At 44.4% G+C, this 20434-nt stretch overlaps 1 protein-coding gene across 1 annotated transcript; it reads left to right on the forward strand.

Moving 5' to 3' along the window:
• The first annotated feature begins 3877 nt into the window (after positions 1 to 3877).
• KLHL36 (kelch like family member 36) lies at positions 3878 to 19524 on the forward strand. Its single transcript, XM_082489391.1, has 4 exons — positions 3878 to 4059; positions 7897 to 8970; positions 9831 to 9988; positions 16376 to 19524. Exons 1-4 carry the CDS (start codon positions 4000 to 4002, stop codon positions 16929 to 16931), a joined length of 1848 nt encoding a protein of 615 aa, XP_082345517.1. The 5' UTR covers positions 3878 to 3999; the 3' UTR covers positions 16932 to 19524.
• The last annotated feature ends 910 nt before the right edge of the window (positions 19525 to 20434 follow it).

Raw genomic sequence — 20434 nt, forward strand, 5'->3', positions numbered from 1 at the left:
GAAGTCAGAACAGTAAGAAACCTCATTGCCATACACAGATACTCAGTGTTTTCAGACATCCCAAGGAACAAGATCGCCAGAGCATGTGCTAATTGTAAGATATATCATTTACTGCCATACAATATGAGGCCCTAATTCTGCACACAGCTTCTTCCAGAGAGAGTCCTGACTGACGTGAGGTTCCCTGTAGCATCAGGGCCCAAAACATGAGCGTATTGCTGCAGTGCATCTCTGGGATGGAGATGAGGTCATAGGGAAGAGAGAAATATTTCTGAAGTCGGTAGAAGTGTAGGACATGGCATCTGGGTGAATCACTCTCAATACCTCTGTTTACAGACTGCAGGCTCTAGATGATAATATAATTACACATTAATAGTTCTGAATTTCTATTGATTTTTTTTTTTGGAACCGTCTTTAGGAACAATTTGTCTTTCCTAAAAGCCTTTATGCTGACCATTATCTGCTCATAAAAATATGTTTTTTCATAGTCTGCATTTATCATCCTTTGGCACTACCTTGCTACTGTTTATACCTGTAACAACTGCTGGTTGTCTTTGTCTCTTCAAGCTTGTTCCTCAGCTCCTGAGGAGAGACCTTGTTTAGGTCTCTGTGACCCAATGGCTGGAGTGCTTGAATTATATTCATTAGGAACTTAATGCCTCACACTTTTAAATGCCATATTCAAACCTCAGAAATGTGTGCTTTCTTCATGGGATCAAACCTCGTCTCTTTGCTTCTCTTCCTTGTCTTTGACATATTTTCATGCTTGTTTTTTTTTTTTTTTTCTTGTAACGCATGGAGGAATAAATATTGTGTTCGGTTTCATCAGGCTGTAATTGGAGAGGGGAAAATACCTACTTGTCTGGCTTCAGTGAGCTCTGACTTGCTTTTCGTATGGGAGTTTTGAGACCTCCACCTTCTGCACATGGGTCTTTTCATCCTGTGGAGGAAGATGTCACTGGCATGGCAGAAGCATCTGCCCATCTCACAGGAGTCCTCAGAGAGGAAGCACAGACAACAGAGAAAGGGAAAGGACTTAAAAGACTTGGAATTCCTCAAAGAACTATCTCTAGCAAGCATGAAGTCTTGGATATCTGGACTGACTTTCAGCTGTCTGGATTGTACAAATGAAGTTCAAGAAGAGCCTCAGAATGGGTAGAGGGAGCAGAGAAAACAGGATGGCTCTGCAGAGCTATGGTCCCTCAGGAAGCTAAGCTATTCTCCTAAAATATATTGTTAGTGCCTTGCTCCTGGAGCTCTTTGCCATCACACCTTTTTGCTTCTTTTCTGATCTTTCTATGTTGCTGTGCCCAATCCTGCTTTTCTATCTCTGTCTTTTCTGTGCAGGAGCAGACAAAATAATGGAGAATAATACCCTCTTTCAGGAAAAGGCTGCTGTGAATTTTCAGATAGCAGTTAGCATTAGGGTTGTCACCAAAGTAGTTTTTTAACTCAGATAGTCCAGGAATTGCAGGTCTTTTTCCTGGGTCCCCATGGTCACAAGGGCTATAGAAGAGACCTAAGCTAGCAAAAAACGCTTCTCATCTTTGGACTCAGTAATCCATTAGATTAGTAGAAACCCATCATCATCTCTGGTTTCTCTGGGGTGGCTGAAGAAGAGCAGCCCTGCGGAGAAGGACTTGGGGGTACTGGTGGATTAGAAGCTGGACATGAGCCAATAATGAGCGCTTGCAGCCCAGAAAGCCAACCCCATCCTGGGCTGCATCAAAAGAAGCGTAGCCAGCAGGGTGAGGGAGGGGATTCTGCCCCTCTACTCTGCTCTCATGAGACCCCACCTGGAGTACTGCGTCCAGCTCTGGACAAGAAAGCATGGACCTATTGGAGCAGGTCCAGAGGAGGGCCACAAAAATGATCTGAGGGCTGGAGCACCTCTCTTATGAGGAACGGCTGAGAGAGTTCGGGTTGTTCAGCCTAGAGAAGGCTCCAGGGAGACCTTATTGCGTCCTTCCAGTACTTATAGGAAAAGGGCCTTATAAGATGGGGACAAACTTTTTAGCAGGGCCTGTTGCAATAAGGCAAAGGGTAATGGTTTTAAACTGAAAGAGGGTAGATTTAGACTCGATAGAAGGAAAAAATTTTTTACAATGAGGGTGGTGAAACACTGGCCCAGGTTGCCCAGAGAGGTGGTGGATGCACCACCCCTGGAAACATTGAAAGTTGGGTTGGATGGGGTCCAAGCAACCTGATCGAGTTAAAGATTTCCTTGCTCATTGCAGGAGGGTTGGACTAGATGACCTTTAAAGGTCCCTTCCAACCCAAACCGTTCTATGAAGAACAGACACAGCTGAACGGATGCTCCTGCCCCAGCGCCAGAGCAGCTACTTGCAGTGGAGGGCTGGACAACAGCGGGAGTAGGTGGAGGTGCTGACACCCCAGGCAGCCCTGTGTTTAAAACGCTGCTGCTCCACGCTGTGCACATCATCTTCTGCCAGTGACAGCTGCCCTGTCACCATGTGGGACACGTGTCCAAGCTGGGCTGTCCTCGGTGAGAGCAGATGGAGCTTGGATGCACACACCATCTTGCCCGCTTCTGCCGTCCTGACGATAACCTCTGGAGCTCTGGATTAACAAAGGGGGTTTTAACCTGTGGTGGTTTAGTGAAGACCATTGCACTGGAATGGGACTCAGTGGGGTCTGCGTACAAAGTCTTTGCTTCTTACTCCATCCCTGAAGGAGGTGTGCTGTCAGCCTTGATGTTCACCAAGGTGGCTTTTATTAACTTTTAAGCCTCCTGGGCCCTAATCGATGAGAAGCCCCACAGCAGCACGCACTGCTGAAGAGGTGCCAGCTGCCGCGCTTGGCGTTTTTGAAGTCAGGTAGATTCCCGTCCGCGCAAGGAGTATGAGATGGTGACCGGGCTTCTCGCTGTACCGTAACGGACACATCCACCCCCCCACCCCCCCTTCCGCACAGTCCATCGCCGCTGTACACCGTGACACCGCCGAGCATCCCGCCCTCGCTCCAACAGCCCCCGACACGGCTGCGGCGGTGGCGCTGCCTGCACGGCCGCTGATGCCTCCGCGCTCCGGCGCCGCGATCCTCACCCCGCCAGCACCCTCCCGCCCCGGCCTGCGCCGGGGAAACCCCCCCCCGGCCCTCCCGGGGGAAAAGCGGGGGTGTCCCGGCAGCGAGAGCCCGGCCGCCATTTGCGGGGTGACCGGCGGCGCCGTGGCCCTGCCCCGCGGCGCCTCCCCCGGCTCCGCCGCCGGTTGCCGCCCCGCCGCGGTCCCTCCCCGCTCCATCCAGCCGCCGTTCCCCGGGCCGGCCGCGGGCTCTCCGGCGGGGCCGCCCGCGGGGACGGCACACGGCGCCGCGGGAACCCCCCCGCTTCCGCCGCGGGGAGCGTTGCGGCTGCAGCGGACGGAGGAGCCGCTTGCGAGGCCCCTTCCCCCGACCGCCTCCCGGTATTAGTTATTGCTTTGGTCTGCTTCCCCCCCCCTCTTTCTTTCCCCCCCCCCCCTCCCCGGCGAATGTAGCCCGCGGGAGCGGAGCGGGGGCCGAGGCGCAGCCCTGCCCCGGGGGGGCGGTGGGCTCCCAAGCGGGGAGCGGCGGGCGGGGGAAGGGGAAGGGGAAGGGGAAAGGGAAGGGGAAGGGGAAGGGGAAGGGGAAGGGGAAGGGGAAGGGGAAGGGGAAGGGGAAGGGGAAGGGTTGCCCCCCCGGCAGCCGCAGCGAGGGCTAGCAGTAAGTAAATAACTTGCCATCAATAATACGTGCGCTGGTCTTTGATTATAGGCTGGCATACACCCGACTTGTTGACACAACCAAGAATTAATAACAGGAGGAAACAACATCAGGGAGCAAATTTTTATTTATTTTTTTTTAACTCAGACATTTTAAAGCTGCAGATTAGTGTGTGCAGGTCTTCTCAATCATGTTATTTATTCAACACAATATGGTTTTTCACACTCTTGAAAGGATTGGTGCGCTGCTAACATCTTTCTTTGCTTTTGTTCTAGAAGTGCTGTGGATGAGGCTGTCATGGAGGGAACCAGGCAAAGCAGAATTTGTCGGCCACACAAGATAAGTGAATCCTCAAAGGTTTGTACATTTTGTGTTGCCTACCAAAAAAGCAAGTTACAGAAATAATAAGAAGGGGGGGTAAAGGCTGTCCTTTGGATGGGCTGTTTTGGAAGTATGTGAATATTCTGAGCTTTTAAAAAGAGGTTGAAAATGGTGGTCTACCTGCTCAAATATTTTTTCTTAGAAGAAATTGCTACCTAGTGATTAAAAAAAAAAAAAAGGCAGCAGCAGCAAATGGGCATCTGCTCATCATGACTCATAACTTAAAAAAGAAACCCACATCATCGCAGCACAGTATTTTCTCTACACCAAAAATTCAGTCATTAAATACAATGCGTTTATTTTGGGAATTTTTTGTACTGATCCATCTCATGAAATCCAAGCTAGTTACAGAAGAAAAGCTGGGATTATTCTTTAGATTTAGTCTTTGTTTTGTACAAGACGGGAGTCTGGATCCTGCAAACAGTGGTTACTCCATGAACTTGAGATGTTTTCTTAGGTTTGTGAGGTTAATTTTCTGAGTATAGAATCTCTGCACAAATACACTGATTTTAGTTGGGAATCCGCAGAAGTCCATCTTACATAGCTCTTTATGCAGGTCATCAGGATGATGACTTAAGATTTATAAGATGTTAATATCAGCTGTAATTATTATGTTCACTTTGTTTCATAGCAGTGAAAACTGCTTTTCCGTTCCAGTGCGAGCGCTAGCTTACAGATGCTGCAGAGCAAGTACCTTGTACTACCAACAACAGCTAGAAGAGAAAAACTTTGCAGTGCCTGTATCTGTCTTAGGAAAGTTGAATGAGACAGATCTCATTTTCTTTTGCATCACTGACGAGTAGTGGTACTGCATTAACAAGCTGGAAGAAATCAGATCTTTGAATGCAAAATAAGTTAAAATACTGCTCTAATACAATTGAGAAAAGATAAATAGGACTAATTTTTAAATGCATCCCTACAAATGTATTCTTTCCCTGAGTGCTGATCCTGTCTACCATTTAAATGGTTTAGTCTGAATGTAATAATAATTCATCACATTAAAAATTAATTAACTTGACAGCATTGTTTTATTTTCTTGCTTAGACAGCAGCTGTCACTATCTGTTAAACTTAGAATTAGTAGATAATGCTAAAGCTGTTCTACAGAGTATAAATAGCTTGAGAAATATGTTCGTGTTTAGTATAAAATTAGTCTTCATTTTGAAATGTGCAGCTATCAGCTTCTGTTATTTGCTCACTGAACGAATGAACTTGCTAAGTGGCTGAAATATGTTAATATATTCTGAGTCCATCCAGTGCCATACGTAATGATTTTATGCTTGATTTCTGAAGCAGCAGCAGTTCTACATGGCAACAAGGATTTTAGGAGTACAAGTTGTCAGGCGTATTTGCGGTCAGGATTATGCTGCTGACTCGACAGCCAGCTGAGCAAATAGGGATCTCTGGCAAATCTTATATTCCAGTGTAATATTGTATGCACGATGGTGGTATTAGAGAATATTAGAGAGAAATGATCAGCCAATTTACAGAGATGAGAGGGAATACGTTTTTGGTTTAATCCAATAACTATCCCCCATGATTCAGAAGAGGGAGCTGTAAGGTGTTAGTTATTGTCTGCTCATCCACTATCCTTTATCATAGTTGCCACAAATGTATAGTTTGTCCTTTGCCCTATTTCTTCTTCCCACCTCCTCCATCCCCTGGTCTATGCTTGGGCTCCTGTATGGTATCAGCATTTCTTAACCTCAGAAAAATTAAGATTAAAAACTTTACAGTCCTTAAACCCCATTTTCTGTTACAGATCTCTGGCAGTTTTATTGTTGAGTGGAAGTTACTTTGTTGTCTATGCCATAGATTCCATTTTAAGTTCAGAAATATGATGCAGCAATGAGTATAAGGCAAATTAAAGAGTTTTGTCCCCGAAAATTTACAATTATTGAAGCCTCTTCTTTGTACACTTGCATGTACCAAGTTACTCCAACAGAAGGCTTTTTGGCAGCTTGGTCTCCATTGTTTAGAAAAGAGCGTAAGCAAATCTAAAGAGAAACCACTTGGATATCACGCTAAGAGCAGCCTATTTGGTTATTAATTTGGGTCTCATCTTTGGCGGACTGCCTGTCGCTGTACCACTGACCGCTAAAAGGCAGACATGGAAGGTCAGGCTCTCAAGGTTGGTATTAGCTCAGGATGATTGGCTGCCATCATGTCTGGACAGTGGTAAGCTGCCTGTGTTATCTCATCATATAAAAGTACAATTACCTAATTATGTACACAGAGTGCATATCTAGAGCGAGGGTTGCATGCTGGGGAAAAGACTTGGCTCTAGGACTTAAACCTTTCCCGTCCAGGTGGGTAGAGGGGTTGTCTCACTGTGATTTAACCAACCCGTTAATGGCTTAGCCAGACAGCAATAATCATGTGCTTTCTGTTTGGGAAACCAGGAAAGCCACGGATAGTTAGGATCTCTAGGAGAAGCAACAGTTTGGTGAAGGAAAGGTTGAGCGCCTGAGAGGCTTGAAAGGACCTCAGGTCATCTGTGTGACTGTTTTCAATGTAGATATGGACTGAGACACCTTTTCAGGGTGTCACTTGTGGGAATGCAGTCTGAGGGTGTGGAACCCAGAGTCCGACAGCCAGAGCTGTTCAGAGCTGACTTAGGTACGATACAAAGATGTGTTTCCTTTCCACCTCCTTTCATTTCTCTTACATGTTCTTACAGGCTCTGCAACTCTGCCTGTTTTGGATTTGGTAATTAAAGTTATGTATTTGCATTTAACTTAACCTGGCTTTTATTAAGAGAGATCACAAGGTAACTGACTGTACCATCAAGCATGCCATTCCTCCGGAAGGATGGTCCTAAAAGCTGCATCACTTGACATACTGGGGTGACCAGCCCCTTCAACGTGTGTTCTGCAGGACATTCAAGGGGTAACAAAAAGTTTCCATTTTTGTTCTTCTTATGACTGGTAACGCGAGTCTGCGAGAAAGAGGCAAATGCTCGTTGCCTCAAAAGCTCTGTGGCACGTACAGAGCTAGTGGGAAGAATGTCTGGACCAGAGGGATCCCAGAAGGGCACTTAATGGACATGTTCTGAGGGCATTTTCCCCTTTTTTAAAAAGAAAAATATTTAGATGTATTCATTAAAACAAAAGCTACCTTGGCTTCTGGAAGCAAGTAAAAGTCTTTTGGGAGTAAGTTATCCACATGTGTGGCTTTGCACATAAATAAACAGCTATTATTTTTGAATGCAGTGTGTGTGCCTGGAATAATATGGAGAGAAAGAGAGGATTTTACCCTAACTAGCTTAGAAATGCAGAGTTCTGAAAAGATTTAAGAGGGGGGGTAGCTGTCAAGGAAGCACTAACCCAAACAATACACGGGCTGAATGAAAATCTGTCATCCTGCTGCATGCGTGTCTCCCACTCCAAATATTTAGTGAGTAGCTTAGTTGAGAAGAACTCTGTAAGGAGTCATTTGGGGGACAAGTAAGAAAGGAAATGTCAGCAAGATGTCTCAAAGACAATGAGTGGAAGAGTTTCAGAAAATTGTGCCTGCATAAATCATCAGGGAGGAGGTTTGGATGCAGCATTGTGGAGGAGGTAGAAGTAAATTATAACAAAAAAGGGGAGTAGGAAGCAGTAAAAGTCTGCGTAGTCCTTTCAAAGTGAAAGTGAGGAGCTTGGGCTCGTACTATGTTGCTTGCCAACCGTTTCAAGTCAGAATTTATTATAAATGTGCAACACAAGTAAGCTTGCTCTCTCTCGTGTATGGCTGCATCTAATGGGAAAACACTTAGTGCACACTGAAATTTATCTCGGTGAAGATAACATCTGCCTGACACTGTTTCTTCCAGGTGTACCGATGGGATGACCACTCCAGTCTAGTTCTTCAGAGCCTGAATGAGCAGAGGCACCGAGGCCTTTTCTGTGACATTGTCCTCGTGGTGGATGAACAGAGAGTCCCTGCCCATCGGAACCTCCTCGCTGTTTGTAGTGACTACTTCAACTCTATGTTCACCATTGGTATGCGAGAAGCCCACCAAAAAGAGGTTGAACTTTTTGGAGCCTCTTATATTGGTCTTAAGGCTGTGGTGGATTTCCTTTATGGCAGTGAGCTGTCTTTAGATGGAGGCAATATCGACTATGTGCTGGAAACAGCTCATCTGCTGCAGATCTGGAAGGTGGTCGACTTCTGTTGCGAGTATCTGGAGAATGAAGTCAGCGAGGAGAACTATTTGTACCTGCAGGAGTTAGCCTCGATTTACAACCTGAAGCGCCTTGACTCCTACATTGATTCTTTCATCTTGCAGAACTTTGGCACGCTGTCTTTCACCCCGGACTTCCTGCAGAACATTTCCTTGCAGAAGTTGTGCCAATACCTGGACAGCAGCAACGTGCAGCAGGAGTGCGAGCACGACCTGCTGCAGGCTGCCTTGCAGTGGCTGACCCAGTACCCGGAAAGGGAGAACGAGGCTTACCAGGTTCTGGATAACATTCATTTTCCCTTGATACCTAAAAGTGATCTCCTCCATCGAGTCAAGCCTGCTGTCTGCTCTCTTCTTCCCAAAGAAGCAAACTGCGAGGGGTTCATAGAGGAAGCGGTGAACTACCATAATAATGTCACGGCTCAGCCGGTGCTGCAAAACAAACGGACAGCCCTGCGGACCTGCGAGGAGAGGCTCCTCTTTGTGGGTGGGGAGGTTTCCGAACGGTGCCTGGAACTGAGTGATGACACCTGCTTCTTGGACGTCCGAAAAGGGCAGTGGGTAGCAGAAACCCCTCTCCCAGCCAGGCGAAGTCACCACTGTGTTGCAGTCTTGGGAGGCTTCATCTTCATAGCCGGAGGCAGCTTCTCAAGAGACAATGGAGGGGATGCAGCTTCAAATCTCCTATATAGGTATGATCCCCGCTGTAACCAGTGGATAAAGGTGAGACTTAAGCTGTATTATTTCTCTGTTTAAAGTCCTTAATGTTTAGAGTGTTTTCTTCTTTTCGGTGGAAGGACGGGGCTTGTTAGAATAGCCAACGTAGCAACACTTGCAAATGGCAAATCGAGTTATTTAAATTGAAAAAGCCACTACTTGAATCCTTTGTGGGAATGCTTAAGTTACACACACAGCAAAAGACTTTGGGGCAGATTTTCAGCTTCACTTGGGAATTGGGCACCTCATCTGTGAAATTCCTGGTCAGCATCCGCCTGCAAGTCTTAAGACTACTTTTGGGAATAATGCTAGAATGGACTTGCAGACGCGATTGCTGAGTTCATCTTTCTCAAGCAGTAGCACATATAAATAAACAAAAAATGGTTCTGATGTAAAAAGAAAATGTCTTTGACACTTGCCAAACGTCTCTGTGCTAAATGTCTCTTAGAACAAGCTGTTTGCTTCCAGTCCTGCTGTAAAGCCCTGCAGCCAGTGCAGGACCTCTCAAATATTACACTGTTCCCATATTTTGAACCAATCGTCCTGTGTGGTTCTGTTGTGTTTCTGAGTGATTCCAATTTATGTTTCTTGCAGAGTTTTGGAAGGAGGCCCATGTAACACAAACCTTTATAGAGTGACCTGTCTCTTACATGCTTTCTGTTGCCTCCTTATTTTGAAAAGGAGTGCTATGTAACATGCCACTGCAGAAAACCAAAAATATTTTAGGAATATAGTGGATGAAAACCAGTAGCTCTCCGTTTCAAACTAATGGGATGAAGCAAATTCTATCCTCACACGTGAATATACGTTAAGTCAGCTTGCTTACCGGATGTTTGAAAATGTCAGCATGTTATTTTTTTTGACAGGTTGCCTCCATGAGACAACGCCGTGTAGATTTCTACCTGGGAGCTATTACCGATATGCTGGTAGCTGTGGGTGGCAGGAATGAAAATGGGGCACTTTCTTCAGTTGAGACCTACAGTCCTCAGAAGGATTCATGGTCCTATATAGCAGGATTGCCAAGGTAATAGAGATGTTTGGAAAGTTATCCCATGTTTGAAGAAGGGTAGTAAACGGAGCTTGTGTGACTTTAGCTGATGAATGGGTATCCCTAGAAAGGAGGCGAGGGGATATGTAACCAACATGGTATCGGCAAGGAACAAACCATATCAGCATTTGGTATTTGAGCAACCATGTCTTCCAGGCAGCGTGTCTCATGTCAGCTCAATTGGATTTAGTTTTTGTCCTCAGGTACGTCTGAAGGATGGGAGGAAGAGCCCTTGTAATTTCGCTCTACTATTCTTAAAATATTTTTCCTGAGGTGACTTGGAATTGAGTGTTTTCAGAGGCACTGTTCAGATCTTGATCAAAGGCTTTTGTAATTTATTTGCCCTTACTTTGTAACCTTGTTGTGATTGTTTTCCTTGCAAGGTGTTTCTCTCTGTTTGACTGCTCAGGTTGGCTGTTGCAGATAAACCACATTTATCTGTATTGCAAATACACATAACCCAGGCAAATGTGACCTCTCTTTCTCTCAGTCTGAGTTAAAACTTAGCTGCTCTACTTTTGAGAGTCTTTACTACTGCAGCTCTTCATGTAACGGCACCACAGGACATTGCTTCTAATTTGGATCAATGTTTGAGTAGTGACTTTGTAAGAATGGTACGATAGCATTTCATTTGTAAACGGCAGTTCAGATTTAGCAATATTTCACATTCATGGAAATTACAGGAGTATTGGCTGTACGAATGGTATTTTCGTGATGTCTGAAACCTGCAACTTCAGCAGCAGTGCTTGCTTTCGTAGTGACATTGCGAACAAGATACTTGCAATTTGATTTGAGAGTTCAGGGCTTTTTCCTTATTCCCTTAGCTGGAGAGCTGCAGAGCCATAGGCAGCCAGTGAAGGCACAGAAGCCTGTTGCCCAGTTCTATTTTGGGCCGGTGCTGCAATGCGAGTCTGATCCAGGCTAACAGCTGGGCTAGAGTGCTCTTCAGAAGCAGGATGCTTTTTTCCGTTTTATTTCTGCTCACGCAGACAGATCTAGCAGTTGAGGCTGAACACCACAATCCTTCCTGGGAAGCTGTGTTTGAGCGTCTTCAGTTCCTAAGCCCTTCTGTTAATTGGGGTGATCTGTAAGATCCCAGTAACGTCTCATAGAAATTGTAGCACAGCTTTTTTTTTTTTCTTTTTTTAAAAACATTTTTCAAAGAAGTGTAGATGCGACCTGCCTGCCTTGTGTGTTGTTAGAAAAACACTGTAGAACAGGCATGGATTTTTTTTTTCCCAGCATATAAGTGGTCCTGGGGAAGCTTGCAGGCTGTAAGCTGCCTGAAAAGGGGCGTGTTTTCTGCATGTTCGTACTGCTACATGTGCGTTGGCTTTGGGAATTTTGCAGCTGCAGCATTTAAAAATGAACTATGACAGGGGCGAGGGGGTGCGTTCATTTTTTATTTGATTGCCTCGCTGATCCGCTTGGACTAGGCAAAAGTCCCCCTTATAGGACAGACCCCACTGACATTGCCTTAGTTGGATGCTAAACTGCAGGGTTAAGCTGTAATACAATGACTATTTAAGTTATTGCTGCATCTTAAAGAAATAGTCCTGCATCCTCTCCTGCCTGCTCTGTTCCTGTCCCGTGCTAACTGTCCCTTGTGCCAGATCGGGTGTTTGCATAGCACATAGTGAACTAGGGAGTTTCCCACTTTTCCATGTAGCTGCTCTCCTGTGTGTTAATTTGTCCTTAGGTAGATCTTAATGGACACTTAGTACTTTCAGATTTTTTGTCTTTTCAGCCCTCTTTCTCCTGTTTGAGAACTCTGGCATTGGGCAGTATAGTCTTAGAAAGAGCTGGTTTTCTGCACAGAAGGAATAAAGCAAAAAGAACTTTATGCAGGTGGCAAAAGGCAAAAATTGGTGCAGAGGTGACCAACACAAAGAAGTCTTTCTGAAGGCAGGGACAAGCGAACGCCGCGTGAGCTCAGAGAGATGTGGCTCTGGCAGGTGTGGGTGGCTGCTGGAAGGCATCTGGGCAGTCTTTCCCTGATGTCCTCCAGGTGGATTTGCTGACAGCAGAGGAAGGATGAGAGAGAATTTTGCGATCTATTCAAGACTAGAAGAAAGCGTGCTAGCTACAGGTCCTTCTGTGTATTACTATCTGGCCTTCAAAATACTCTTGATCTGATCTCTGTTTTCCTCCCCACCACATGCTTTTGTTCCTCAAACTGATTTTAGTTATTGGTTTTACCCAAATAACATCTTCCCCAGGCCTATTCTAGCAGCAAGTCTTTTCTCCTCATGCAGAGGAAACCAGAAGCTCCAATCCTCTGCTTCCTGATAGCCTGATCAGGCAACATGTCCTGACATAGCTGTCTTGTTTCCTGCGTCTTTCTGTCTTCTGCCCTCTGAAGAGAACACGTGCAGGTTTTTTTTGTCCCCTTGGGTGCATGGCCACCAGAAGCAGGCTCTGTGCCCACAGCTCCGGTGGTGTTTCTGACTGCTCTAAGCCAGCCACTGCCTGGAAGACTATTCCCTGGAGTGATAGGCACACATTGAGGTCATTCTGGGGTGTAGGCTTGCGTAGTTCAATTTGAGCCGTGTGGGGTTGGACTCACAGAATCACAGAATGGTCAGGGTTGGAAGTGACCTCTGGAGATCATCCAGTCCAACCCCCCGGCCAGAGCAGGGTCACCTACAGCAAGGTAACACTCAGAGGTTATATTTGTTAAAGCTTCTGCTCTGAATGTGCAGAAAATGGTTTTATTTTTTTTTCTTCCCGAGGGCTGTAGCTTGCCACATGCGTGGAGATTTTCAGGGGAAAGGCAACAGTTGCGTCCTTGAATACACATGCCTCCTGCCCGCTGCCAAATCCTCTGTCCGTGTTGCTGTACGCAAGCAGAGTTGTGCTCCTCTAAGGAAGAGCTTTGCAAGCTCTTTTTTATCTCGTCTTTCCCCCGCCCCCTTCCCACTCCAACATGGTCAAAACAACACATCGTTTTCCCTCACCGCTTTCTTGGAAGGAGCTGAGCTGTTTTGACTGAAATAATGTTGTCTTACTGAAGAAGAACACACAGCCTCTTGAGGCAGATGCTTAACGTGGAAGAACTTCAGCCAAGCTATCTAAAGGGTGGACCTGGTCCAAGTTTGCTACAAGTGAATTTTGCCTGACTCTCATTCGAGTCCTTGGTTGTGGGATACCTTTACCATTCTTCAGAGAGGTCCTCTATTTTTTTCACCATTTTCCCAGGCTCTTTGGGAGCAGTTGCTGCCATAGTTTCTAGCCCGGGAGGGAGCAGCGGTGGCTGACGAGTTTGGCAGAGCAGAAGTTGGTGCAATGCGTTCTCATCTTGAATAGACCATGAAAAAGTCTGCTGCAGACATCAGGGAAATTAATTGAGCGGCCCTAGGTTAAAGTCTGGCAGAACAACTGAAAGCAGTTGTATGAGGAAATGTGTTGAAACAGGTTAACAAATGATGGTATCTGCTCTACCCGTTGTGTCATGAATAATCTCGCAGGGTTGCAACAGGTGGACACCAAGATTCAGAGCAACCACAGCTCGCCTGGACTTTGGTTGGAGTAGGGGATTCCCAAAGCTCTACTGGGTTAGGCCAAGTGTTCTTCTGCTTAAGAAAATAAATGGTAGATTTTCTAGCATTTACTGAATGGTGTTACGGTGTCAGAAACTGTAATTTTTGCAGCATTATATCTAGGGAAGTTATTAAAAATCGGCGGCTGGCTCTAGCCAATGTTCTGAGTCAAAACTTCTTTCTCCTTAACGCCTCTGTCTTTTTCTGGCCAGTCTTGTAGATGATGCTGCCAAAACGCTTTGACGCTTTCTGTTGGAGGATGTCTGGAGCCACTGTATTGAAGTGTTCTGTTCTGTTGCACGATAAGAAATGCCCCTGTTTAAACCACAGGGCTTGCAGAAAGGATTCTTACTGATTGTTTTCAATTTGTGCATTAGATTTCATGCAGTTTTCTATTAATGTGAAGCAGGGTATGCGCAATTTCCGATGAGCTTTTCAGAAGTCAGGCAAAGTGAAACACCTCTAGCATATTTCAACGGGTAATCTCCCTATATTGCAAAATAACAAATTGATGGTCGATTTCATGCTTCAGATACGATTGCCTCTTTCAGATTACTCCTGCAGCTATTGACTGAGGCAAAAAGAAAAGCATCAGTGTTTTTTCTGTAGCTGTCTGTGCTAGACTGCTTGCATGCGCTTGAGACGAAATGTCTATTGCTCGCTTACCTGTAGAGAATTCCACTTTTCAGTTAGTGTAGGAAAACATTTAAACACTGCCTCCACAGTGGAGCGCACTGCGCACCCTTCCAGGTAGCTTGCTGGTTAGAAGTGGGTTTAAAATCAAGTGCAGTTTGAGAAAGGAAATGAATTCAAGCTGTCCATCCTACTTCCCAGATGGGTAGTCTACTTTTAAAGACCCATTCCTGTGTATATAGAGAAGCAAAGACTCTAGGAACCAGACTGGATGCCACTGGAGACATATGCTCCCAGTTCTTGTCTGTAAGAGACCACAATCAAGGCAGAGCAGCATCTGTATACGCTACACCAGCTGTAGCATTTCTGGCAGGTGCGAAAGCTGGAGTGTGCGTGCTCAGGGTATTTCATGCCAAACAGAAGCAGCGAGCATGAGTTACGCGCTTCCATGGTTAGGCAGATTGTGAGCTGTGGAATTTCTGACTTGCCTTTTTGGATAAAGTCTCATAATTATGCCTTAGTTGCCTGCCTTTTTTCTTGCTTTCTTTTTCCTGAGTGGCTAAGAAGCAGTACAATACTGAAGTCATCTCTTCAAGGTCTCCAGGGATGGTGCTCCAGCCCCTATAGTTGCAAGGTCTGGTCTGGCCACTCAGCATTCTTACGCCAAGCGTGTTAAGGGTTTCTCTGTTTCTTGGAGCAGGAGCCTGTTAAAATATCTGATTCAGACACTGGTCAGGGATCAGAAGCTTTGGTAGGCATCTAGAATAATAAGTATATTTTAGCTTTTCTCAGAAGTATTGTGCTTTCAGGGTAAATGTGGGTTTTCTTTTCTATTCCACCTTTTCCCTTGGCACAAAAGCGCTTGGCACTTAGGTGAGTGGAAGAAGTTATGATACCATTTGTGTAGCTGAGACTAACTATTACCATGCGAAATAAAAACAGCTCAAGGTTCTATCCACATTGAGTTTCGAGCGTGTTCAGGCATGGTTCAAAAGCATTCCAGGCTAAAGTAGTGTTAACGTAGGTTTGTCTGCCATAGAGGTTGAGTCGTCTTGAGTCCTTGACTACAAAGGATGGTAGCAGAGGCTCGTGAGTGCAGCATGATGAGTATACTGCTCTGCAGCCCTATGGCTATTGAATTGTTTGGGCTCTTTGTACCAGTGTGTGAGCCAGTTTGCTGTGGCTGGTGCTGCAGCTATGCCTTTTGACACCTCCCATGCCAAGGAAAAGGAAAAAAAGGCATGTGCAGGAAGAGTATGTTCAAAGAAGCCGAGGCTGTCCCTCACTTTAGCGTTCCACTTCTGAGAGCCCAAAAGGGTTTGGTTAGGAATATCCTAGTGTGAAGTTAAGAACAGCCTCAAGAATGAGGTTTGTAGTGGCTTTTTTATAGCTGATCAAAGGGGTTTTCTCTCTGCCCTGTGGAAACAGCATGTGTGATGTTGGTTTCTACCATCTCATTTTGTCATCTCATTCCAAACGTGGACTCTGATCTATAATTGACTGAGGTCTGTTGCCTTGTCTTGGGGTCACCAAAGAAGTTATCACCAGTACAGCAGAAGTGGTAGAACAGATGGATAGCTTATGAAAAGAACACTACATGTATCATGACTGCAGCTAAACTGGGCTGTGAACACTGGTGGGTAAGAAGTGTGATTCATGGTGCTGAAGCTGTGGAAGGGGAAGGCAGCAGTAGTTTTGGTCTTGTTGGTTTTTCTTGGTTAATTGTTACTGGTAAGTCTGAGAGGTATCAAGATTATTTCCTCTTTTTGTCACAGAAACCCTTGCTGAGATGTGGATTTTTTCCTCTCTGGCCCTCTCAGACTGATCCCACCCAAGCACTGGAGCAGGAAAATGGGAGTGAAGGCCATGCCAGCTAGAGCAGGATGGGTTACTTCTCTTGTATGACACGCTGTAGAGGATGCCTTAAAAAGCGATTGTCATATCTTAGTGCTCTGTAGCAACCAGGTATGAAAAGGATGCCTTAAAAAGTAATTGTTGTACCTCAGCACTCCCCAGCGCAGGGCGAAGCAGTATGAATAAGAATAGTTACTGGGTAACTAACAGGATTAGGGATTCTTCTGGTTTTAGTTAATCTTTATTTTCTTCCTTAGTAGCAGTCCTTGTTGAATGCTGTGTGTCTTGATAAAACCCGTAAGTATTAAGTGGGATCATTTTTATTTGCCTGTCCTAGGTTTACCTACGGCCACGCTGGAACAGTCTACAAGGAATTTGTGTACATTTCAGGAGGCCATGATTACCAAATTGGCCCCTATAGAAAAAACCTGCTGTGTTATGATTACCGCACGGATGTTTGGGAGGAGAAGAGGCCAATGATCACTGCTCGAGGGTGGCACAGCATGTGCACCTTACAGGACAGCATCTACTCCATTGGTGGCAGCGATGACAACATCGAAACCATGGCTCGCTTTGACATTCTGAGCGTGGAGTCGTACAGCCCTCAGTGTAACCAGTGGACCAGAGTTGCTCCTCTGTTGCAAGCAAACAGTGAGTCAGGGGTGGCTGTTTGGGAAGGCAAGATTTATATCCTTGGAGGCTACAGCTGGGAAGAAACGGTCTTCTCCAAAACAGTCCAGGTTTATGATAAGGAGAAGAATAAGTGGTACAAGGGAACTGACTTACCCAAAGCAATTGCTGGTGTGTCCGCATGTGTCTGTGCGTTGAAACCCAAAACAGAGGACAAAAAGAAAAAGACAAAAACAAAAAAACATCAAGATCGAGGAAGATGACTACTTCTGGATAACCACCCTTTGATGGTGGACTCCATAAGAACTTTGTATTTAATCATTTCTATCTAACCTTGATTCTTTTTCTTTTTAAATGGGGGGAACAAGGCATCTTCTGAAGCCTCAGAAAATGTACAGCTGAATGTGGTTTTTGGATTAAGCTCATATTCAAGGTAAAAACAACAAAAGAAACAAAAAAACCCCCACCCTACCCTCCTACTATATAAGGGGTGATAAGGCAAGAGAGGTTATGCTGCTCTCCTGAATGTTAAGGCTTAGTCTTTTACTTCTGTGGTTCATGGCATTTCCACATACATCGTTTTTTAAAATAAGGTTTAACCTGTGGCTGAGATGATAATGTCAAAGGTGAGGAGGCAGAGTAGTTAAGTGTCTGGTTTGAAGTTACAGAGCAGTGCAAAGGAGTTCAGAAGCAACTGCTAAATAAAAAAGAAACAGATCTTCAATGTTGTTGTAAATCATGAATCTTTGTAACGTTAAGTTTCATTTGCAATACATTCTTGAGTTGTTTGTGTCAGATTTCTGGAACACGTGAGTGTTGAAGGAGAACATTGCTTTTGGTGAATGCAGGTCAGATCAGCTTGAAGAGCAAATAACTCCACTGTACTCTTAGGATTACGAAGCCCTTACTGGGTGGCTAAAGAACAGATGGGATTGACTTGGGCTTGGGTTAGTAGCATTGTTAACTTTGAAACCTGGGAAAGGTGAGATGACTTTTGCATCCCTTGTTGTGGCACTTTTCATATCTAAACACAATAGCACATTTTACTTAGGCTTTAAAACATGCCCCAGAATGAGGAAAAAAAAAAATCTATCGAAGAAATTGAAAGAAGATTTGAGGATTTGGATGGAAACTGTACAATTTGCCTTGGGCTTCAAAGCAGATGGAACTGTTAGAGCTCACTGCAAGTTTGTGGTTTGCTGAATAGGGTACCAGTGGGGAGAAAGGGCAGGAGGATCCTTCAGGTGAACCTGAAGCAAGAAGATGTCCCTCCCCAGCAGTACCAGGCTGTAGAAGCTGGGATGCACTTCGTTTAACTCAAGCCTCACAGTGGTCACGGCTAGTAGCCAGTGTGAGCAGGGGCCTGTACTGGACTTGTCTGCTGTCAAATAGCTTATTAACCCAGGATGATTAATTGGGGCTTGGTAATCCTGAAGAACAGCAATTTGGTTTTTTACCCAAGCTCAAACTTTCCTCTTTTTTTTTTTTTTCTTTTTTCAAGTTCAAATGTCTTTTCCTGAGAGTAGCCTTTGCTGATGGATTTGGCAGGGACTCGAAGCCGCGGCTCATCAGGCATGCAACTGAACACCTTCCCCAGTGAGACAGGTTCAAAAGGAAGAAACACAAAATATACTCAGGACTGTGTTTGGGATCTAGACAGTGGGACTGAACTGGAAACGGTCTGTTAGATCCTCTGTGTCACACTGTCCTCTGCATACCAAGTAAAGAGATTTCCAACCCAAGTGTTAGTCCGCCCTCTACAAACACAGCTGATTCTGCTGCAGATATTAAAATTCCCCGACTGTCTGGCCAGCTTTCAGGCATTCACCCTGGGGCATTTTACAAATGCGCCTCTGATTTGCAAGAAGTCGATCACCAGCAATCTGATACAACCACTTCAGCTATTGTAATAATGCCAGGCCACAGATAGAGTCCTCCTTCCCAAAAGAAGAAATTTTTAGAAAGTTTTTAAAAACAACTTTTATACTTTTTTATAACACGTTTTGCTAACTCCGTCTCTTGTTTGCCATATATTATATTATTTACTATAGAAGCTACTGCTCTGTGATTGTGACCCCGTTGTTGTCGGGAGCTCATCGTTTGGTGGGTCTTTTGGTCTTTGTGTCGCTGGTGAGGATGCGCTGCAGTTGTTAGAGCAGCATTTACATTCTCGGCATTGTCAGGCAGTCAGCTCTAACTGTGACTATTGTACGGCCTCTTCCCCAATAGTCCAGCTTGCCAGACATGCTAATAAACACGCTTTATTTTCAGCTATTGGTCATCCGCTGAGTGGATTTCAAGGGCTTTGGTTTAAAGTTCAGCTGGGGAACTGTCGATTGTTGCTGTTATTTCTTCCTCAGTCCTTCTTTCACATCTCCCGTGTGCACCATCACTATGTCTTTCAGATTCACCTTTTTGCTATCTGGTATACATACAGTTGATATCCTGATACTCTCCTTTTTTTTTTTTTCTTTCTTCCAACTATTTACCTTAATAATTGGAAAACACTAAGAAAACATTTTTGCAGTTAATTTCATTTGAAGGTCTTGTGAACTAAAGAACTCAAATATATTACGAGAACATATTTGTATTGAAAGAAGTACCTCTGAATAAATTTCTGGAGTGCAAGGAAGTTACAGGTTTCTTCTTCAGTGCTAAGAAAGGATTTAAGAAAACTAGTTGAAAGTAATTTTGTGAAACTCCTTGAGGTTTTCTTGGCATTTAAAAAAAAAAAAGCCTCAGGAGTTAGTCTTTCATTTGCATTAATGGATTTACTTTAAAGCCTTTGTACACTGCATGAGGTAACGGTTATTCTTTTTTATCCTAAAAGTAAATTAAAATACAAAAAAAAAAAAAGCCAAAACAAACACTTTGGTTATAAAAAACTCATTAATGAGTTGTTTGTTTTTTTTTTTATATCTGAAATCCTTGCTATGTTGACTGACAACTACTAAACTTTTGGGGACATTTTCATGTGTAAGTATAGAACAAAAATTTCAAAGACTTGCTTTGTTTCTGCTAATGGGTTGCTTGTTACTATATTCCCCCTTCTAATGTGTTTATGTATTACATTAATGTCTGGACATAATAAATCCAGTTTAGAATATTGTATTCATCACTGTCTGACTTGTGTATTGATTTAATTGAGGTTTTTCTTTTTGATAAATTGGAAAGAAGTAATTTTGTAATATGTTTAGGTGGCAGTGATAATGGTGGAAACAATAGGCAGAAGCTAAATGTAACAATATGAAGCAGCAATATAATTTATTTGGCTAATCCACCTTTTTTGCATCATGCTCCAAACCAAACAGTCAGAAATTACTTTTCACATCTTTTGCAGCTGTGACAAAAGTCCCAATCCAGTTTATATAGTGGTTTCAAAGACAGTATTTAATGGGGAGTAGATAAACACAGTTATGACTGTGTAACGTTAAACTTAATTGCACAGGCAAAATATAACCTCAGTACTCATCAAAGTAAGCTTTATTTTTCCCAGTGCATTTATCGTCTCTTCAAAAACAGTGGCTACAGGTGAGTGTGGGACATCTCTAATGTTATTAGAGGTCACTGGGGTGTCATCCCTGTTGTTGCCATAAGTGTTTTTCCTTTATTAAAGGATCAAATGATGACCATTCGCACTTACGAGACCCACAGTAGTACACGTCGCTAAAAGCACAGTCTGGCAGAGTGCCCCTTGACTTTGGACGTTGTGTACCCAGACATGGCTTATCATCGCTCAGGAAGTGTTGGTAGATAGCACAAAATG

The sequence above is a fragment of the Vanellus vanellus genome (assembly GCF_965231255.1).
Source record: "Vanellus vanellus genome assembly, chromosome: 12".
Classification (NCBI taxonomy): domain Eukaryota; kingdom Metazoa; phylum Chordata; class Aves; order Charadriiformes; family Charadriidae; genus Vanellus; species Vanellus vanellus.

What these genes read in the sequence shown, in the direction of transcription:
- KLHL36 (XM_082489391.1), top strand. Translation starts at nt 4,000, where the DNA reads ATGGAGGGAACCAGGCAAAGCAGAATTTGTCGGCCACACAAGATAAGT. An exon ending in AGATAAGTGAATCCTCAAAG is followed by an intron (nt 4,060 to 7,896) that starts GTTTGTACATTT and finishes TGTTTCTTCCAG; the next exon opens with GTGTACCGATGGGATGACCA. An exon ending in GCTGTAACCAGTGGATAAAG is followed by an intron (nt 8,971 to 9,830) that starts GTGAGACTTAAG and finishes TTTTTTTGACAG; the next exon opens with GTTGCCTCCATGAGACAACG.